The 6,000-nt window shown below is 42.4% G+C and overlaps 1 protein-coding gene across 2 annotated transcripts in view; it reads right to left on the bottom strand.

Annotated features, from left to right (window-relative positions):
* Window positions 1-13: 13 nt before the first annotated feature.
* CCDC93 (coiled-coil domain containing 93) overlaps window positions 14-6,000 on the bottom strand; it is a 61,610-nt gene continuing 55,623 nt past the window's right edge. For both annotated transcript variants that reach the window (XM_015406306.1, XM_015406307.1), the window contains 5 exons: window positions 4,638-4,720; window positions 2,203-2,240; window positions 1,893-1,977; window positions 1,062-1,175; window positions 14-478 (listed from right to left, as the gene is read on the bottom strand). In XM_015406306.1, coding sequence (XP_015261792.1) covers window positions 425-478; window positions 1,062-1,175; window positions 1,893-1,977; window positions 2,203-2,240; window positions 4,638-4,720 — 374 coding nt within the window. In that variant the 3' untranslated portion in view covers window positions 14-424. The remainder of the gene's footprint in view (window positions 479-1,061; window positions 1,176-1,892; window positions 1,978-2,202; window positions 2,241-4,637; window positions 4,721-6,000) is intronic.

Genomic DNA, 6,000 nt, shown 5'->3' with positions numbered 1-6,000 from the left:
AGCTAGCCACCAACTTCAGATTTTTATCGTCTAAAACATTTTCAGCAACATATAATGATCAACATGCTTAGCTTGTTATGAAATAGAGAAAAAAAGTGTTCTTCATCCAGGGTAATGTTAGTCACAATCAGTACTTTCTTTACTGCACGTCTGTTTATTCTTGTTTAAAACAGTATACAATTTTGTAATGCATGCAGATTTTTCTTGAAATGTTGACTAGTGCAAAGGTAGATCAAAATAGGAAAGAATGCCATTCTGAAGTCACTGTAATCTTTCTGCTCAAGAAACAAACAAGGCAATATTCCCTTTTTGCTCTATTGTATTACATCTCTACAGGTTAATTATATAATTTCAGCCACTGGATAGGTCAAAAAGACAAAACACTCATCATACAGGTCACACAAATGTTACTGGCAGAAGTTCTTCAAGACAGGTTGGCTTTCAATTTGGACAAAAGCATTTCATTTCGGCGGAATTCCTGTTGACACAAACAGATGGGGAGTTTTAATCATCAAACAAGGACATGTCTAGGGTAAACAGTACGGCACGAATCAGCTGCCTCTCCCCCACAAATTGTGCAGAATGTCATAACAAGAAAATAAAACAATAGGAAACAGCTGATAGACTGTTTAGGTTGCCCAGTTCACTGGGGCATCTGTTGGAAAGTAGGTGGAATTAGACCGCACCTTAAAAATAAAGTGAATACCTGAAAAGGAGCCCTATCTATTTCTTCTTCAGCTGGTTAGCCTTCAGTTACATCAGTTCAGTCTGTTACAATTCCACCCAGGCCAATGGAGGAATTGGCAACATGTTATTGTGCATGACGAATCACTACAGTAATTTATTCAACAACGCTGCGAAGTACACCAATATTATCATCCACATACTGCAAATGGAGACCAAAGATGAGACAGGATGGCCTATCTAAAACCCACCAAGTCTGTGGCTGAGTTGAACCAACATCCTGACAGATTATAGCTCACTTTGTCAGCCATGCTACTACACCAGCTCAGATTTTTCTATATAAGCTCTACCACTACTGTAGCTATATTCTCTCTTACCTCTTTAAATTCTTTCACTGTTTTGAAGTAAAGCCTCTGTTTCTCTAGCAGCTCCAGGTATTCATCGTTTAACTGGTCTCGTCTCATTTTGTTTTCTTGTTTCTTCTTCTCCATCTGTTGATAATGATGGTAAAGGACTAAGGTACTATGTAATGCATGGCATCTAAACAAGGTCTTCCAGCAGACACTAAATCTTTCGAGAAAGGGCAGTCTCATATTGCCACAGATCCCTACTCCTTCAGATAGGAGAAATACGGTGGTACCTATATATCAGAACAGCAAACAAGAACAGAAACAAAGGAAGCACCAGCTTCTACTGTACTGAGGAACAGAGGCTTAGTTGTATGTAAAGCTAGCTTGTTCAAATTTAAGCACTCCTGCAACAATGGTCCTTTTGGCCAGGATATGCCAGGATGACTTATTTTCAAATTGAAAACATACCATACATTCTTCAGTGTAGCAGGCTCAAAAGATAGAAAGAACAGATCTGTAGGAGTATTAACAGACACTTCAAGGTAGCAAGCTTTTCTCATATTTCTTTGCTTTTAATGTGCTGCCAACTGAAGAAGCAATTAATTGAAGCTCAAGATTTACTTTAAGCAAGAGGCAAATCTGTATTTGGATACAAGATGCTCTGGGCAGAGCAAAAATAGGCATCCATCAAGACTAGGGTTGTTGCCACGCTAGCTGTTAAGTTTGGGAAACACGTCGTGGGGAATCCATATGACACTGCCAATATATACCTATCGCTCAGTTGATTTGCACCGCCTAACTACTACTACTAAAGTTTCCAAAAAATGCCAAACTTCTGCAGAGGAAAAATAATCTGACCTTCATTCGATTCTGCTTAATTCCCTCTACAATCTGTTCCATCTGCCGCAAAAACTGCTCTCGAGCACTGGAAGAAGCCATGGCTCTGAAAGACAAATGGGCAGCAACAGGAGAGAAGTTAGACAATGGAGTGAGCTGCACCCTCCATGCTTTAGGCTGCATGGATGATTTTCAAAATGTATCTTGCAAAAAAGGCTGGACCTTCCAAATGCACTTTATTGTCACAGAGTAGACCAAGTGGTCATATTGTGCTACAGACAAGTAAGTCCGTAAGAGCTTTTTTTCTGGAAGGAAAAGGAGGACTACTTACTGTTGGAAATTGTCATGAATTGAATTCAGCAAGTTAACCTGGTGAAGACAAAATGATTGCAAAGCTTTCATGTCAAAAGTTTCCTTAAAATCTAATCTAGGAAATGCAAGCAATAGAATTGGATTAGCAGTTGTTATCTACTTATTTTTACACAATATTGTATAAAGTTCTCATCGCTAGTTTGTTTAGCACTTGATGGCTTATTCACACATGAATTTTCTCTCGAAAGTACTTTCAGTTACCAAGTGGTGGTTATGTATGTATAAGAGATGTGCTCCCTAACACTGCTAGCCTATTCACCGCGTTATGCAAAATGTGTTGGCAAGAAATTTGGAAACCTGCACATAAGAAATCAGACATTGGGAACATCCTTTTTGAAACTAACCCAGAGAAGTACTGTATAGCACTACTCGTGAAGCACTGGCTAAGTTTATAAATAAATTATATACATCCTAATCAATTATGCACCCATTAAATTCTTTTTCTTTTGCCATACAATGCATGTGTATGTTTGGATCAGTATAATCATTAAGAGGTGTTCGCTCTTTTATTGAAATGGCTTGGAACAAATCAAGATAGCGGCAATAAAAAAATTAAAAATCAATGTGAGTGCTACTTGGATGTAGCCTTGCCATTTGCACACTTCAGGTGGGTAACCCCTGCTGACCCAGCCCTCCCACTTGCCCTTGTGTCCAGGTTGGCAGGAGAACTGGCATCATATCTGGATTTCTCTTGCCCTGCCCCCTGAACCTCATGGGGGTGCCGTGCAGCACCGCCTAATTCTGCAATTATTTTCAACTAAATAGATTCAGAGCACTATCTTCTCAACAGAAGGAAAAAGTCATGCATATTCAACTTTACTGCAGTTATAAAAATAACAGTTCTCTCATCAAAGAACATCCTCAGGTTTACATCTGGTGTTGCTCTCATCTCATGTAGCAAGAGAGACAATCCACAAAAACTCAACTGCAGAGAGAGAGAAACTATATGGTCTCCATGCTAAACTGTCACGTGACTCATTTATGGCACATGACTCCGAAGAGTTTTGTTCTTCAAAGGCCTCGCAAAGGGATGCCAGCTTAACGTTTTAAATAAAGCTGAGTTTCCCCGAATGTGATCCTCTGTCAGGGCCAGCATTGGCATACCCTGAAGCAGCTGCAGGGGCCCAGGACCTCTAGCGGGCCCACGGCTGCTGACACCCACATTAACACCCTTCTCCTACCTGCTTGCATGTTTCCATCCATTATCCCAGCTGTGTAGCACTGCTAGAGAAGGGAATGTAGATCGGACCATACAGCAGAGGTGCTCTGGTGGCAATGGCAGCGGCACCCCCAGCTGCACCCACTGCCCGGGGCCACTGGTGAAAGGGCACACAGCAGTGGGAAAGTTCATGAGTGGGTGGGGGGAAGGACACACAGGCGTGGGGAGAACGTGGGCAGATAAGCAAGAGGGGGAGCTGGTACCTGGCACTGGAGGGGCCCTGCATACTTTCGGCCCAGGGCCCCCCAAACCTGGAACCAGTCCTTTCCACAGACCTTTAAATACCAAATACCTCAAGCATATCGAGCTTAAACATTTTATTGTGTGTGTGTGTGTGTTGCATCGATTGTTTGCTACTGCTCAGAATGTATGGACCACCAATGGTATAATAGACTGCAGGACAGAAATAACTCTCCCCACCCCCCCACCCCCTCTGGTCTGCCAGGAATCTCCTCAGCTCCACCATGGCTATGGCCTCACAATGCTCGCTTCAAAAACAGAAAACACAATTCAGATCTGTCTTCACAGGCTTGGGTCCTCGTTCGTCTCGGTCCGCTGTGCAGATGGTCCTCCACTGCAGAGAACATCGCCTGCTTGCACGAGACACTTCTGCTGACACCAGGACCAAGGTTCCCTCTAAGCTGTGGAGTCCTGTGAGCAAAAGTTCTACTTTGTGAGCGACTGGCATTAAAGTTGTGAGTGAGCGATTTGGCTGCTGCATAAATTAGTTTGCTCTGGAGCCATCCCTTCCTGAGCTAAGACAGAAATGTGCGAGCCAGAGGCTAAAAAACTTTGTGCTGGCTCACACTAACCCAGCTTAGAGGGAACACTGGCCAGGACTAGTATCTTTCCATCAGCTGTGAAGTGCCTAGTGCAACACACTCCACAATGAAGGAGCGCAAATGGAAAGAAGGTACAGGATTCAAGCTATAGCCATAAGAGCTAAAACCTATCCTAAAAAAACCATGCTAAAAAGCTAGTACTACCCCCCCCCCCCCAAGATTCTCCAATTACACTCTTTTTAAAAACCCACATCCAGTCAAAAAAGGCAGTCCCCCCCCCCCCCCCCCAAGATTCTCAAATTACGATGCTTTTAGAAACCAGAAAAGCAGGATGTCATAAAGCAAGTTGTACAGAAAGATACACATTTTGGTCGGACAAAACCAGCAGCTTACCTCTTTTTCTAAATATACCTTCTTATCATCCAGTGTGTTATACAGAGTGAAGAACTGCTTGGTTTCTTTGTGAGTCGCTGATACTGCAAACAAAAAGTCTAATAAAACTACAGCAGAACAAATCAAGATAAAGAGGGCCTAAAATCCCCCCCCCCCATGAGCATACTTTGAACATGATTAATGCAAGCCTCTTTACTACACTAAATAGCGAATGCTTGAATAAAGTGGATTTTGTTAGGGGTCTATCTAAAATTAAAATATTGGGCTATCTAGTGATAGATCTCACTATAGGCAGGATCCGGCTGGGGCTGCATAGGGCAAAGGGTTATGCCCCATGCCCGACTGCCATTTTGTCACTCAGATTTACAGCCATGCATCGTATCTTCTTTTAACACAAAGTCCTGTGAAGTTTGAAGACCCCTTTGGATCCCTAGCCAATGCAGGGATAAGTTTTACCAAGATTCTGTAAGCTGTCAACATGGTTCTAAGAGAGGAAAGGACCAAAAAAAAAAAAAAAAAGACACCCTATGAATGTATGAGCTGCCTTATCCCTCTGACACATTTTGCTCAGCACTATCTATTCCAGCAGGTTTCCAGAGTATCATGAAGAAAAGGTCTTTCCCAGCACCAGCAAACACAAGCACCTTCAAACTGGAGATGTCCAGGAATTGAATTTAGGATCTTTTGCTTGCAAAGCATGTGCTCTGTCAGTGAGCAGCAGCCCTTCCCCAAACACACTCCCAAGTACTCTCACAGCCAGCCTACAAGAGCCAGGCAATATATCTTGAATGCAAGATCAACATGCTGTGAATTGTGCTTCACATAATTTTACTGGAAATGGCAGAACTCTCTGCTTGTAAAGCAAAAGTGGTTCTTCTAAATGATTTGCAATGGTCGTTTAGCACAGATCAGGCAGACGAAAAGGTAAAGCTCTCCTCAATCATTTGTTCATTATATTAAACACTGCCGAGGTGGTAAGACAATGACAGTCAGTCTGTTTAAAGAAAGGTAATGCAGTTTTTGACACACGATCCTCTTTATAGCCATTAAGAATATTCAGCAGTCTAAACTGTAGAGTATGATCTATTTGCTTTGGCTGCTAATAAAGCATCTCCATGTAATCATGTAAACGGGGGAAATGGCATTAGTCACAAAATTCCACCTGCTATAGCGCCAATGATGGAAGCAACTTGTTCAAAACAGAGGAACAAACTCACATTTTTGCCACTACAAAACTGCCACTCTCTCCCCCACACACACCAGTAAAAACCACTAGGATCTGAGTGAGAACTGAAAATGGCCCATCCCAAAACAGAAGGCAATATGGAAAATGAAAGTGGATGGAAACCACATGAGGAACTAG

Source organism: Gekko japonicus, unplaced genomic scaffold (genome assembly GCF_001447785.1).
Source record: "Gekko japonicus isolate JY-2015 unplaced genomic scaffold, Gekko_japonicus_V1.1 scaffold1925, whole genome shotgun sequence".
In the NCBI taxonomy this organism is placed as follows: Eukaryota; Metazoa; Chordata; class Lepidosauria; order Squamata; family Gekkonidae; genus Gekko; species Gekko japonicus.
The sequence above is the reverse complement of the archived record's forward strand: the minus strand, read 5'-3'. Positions and strand labels throughout refer to the sequence as shown.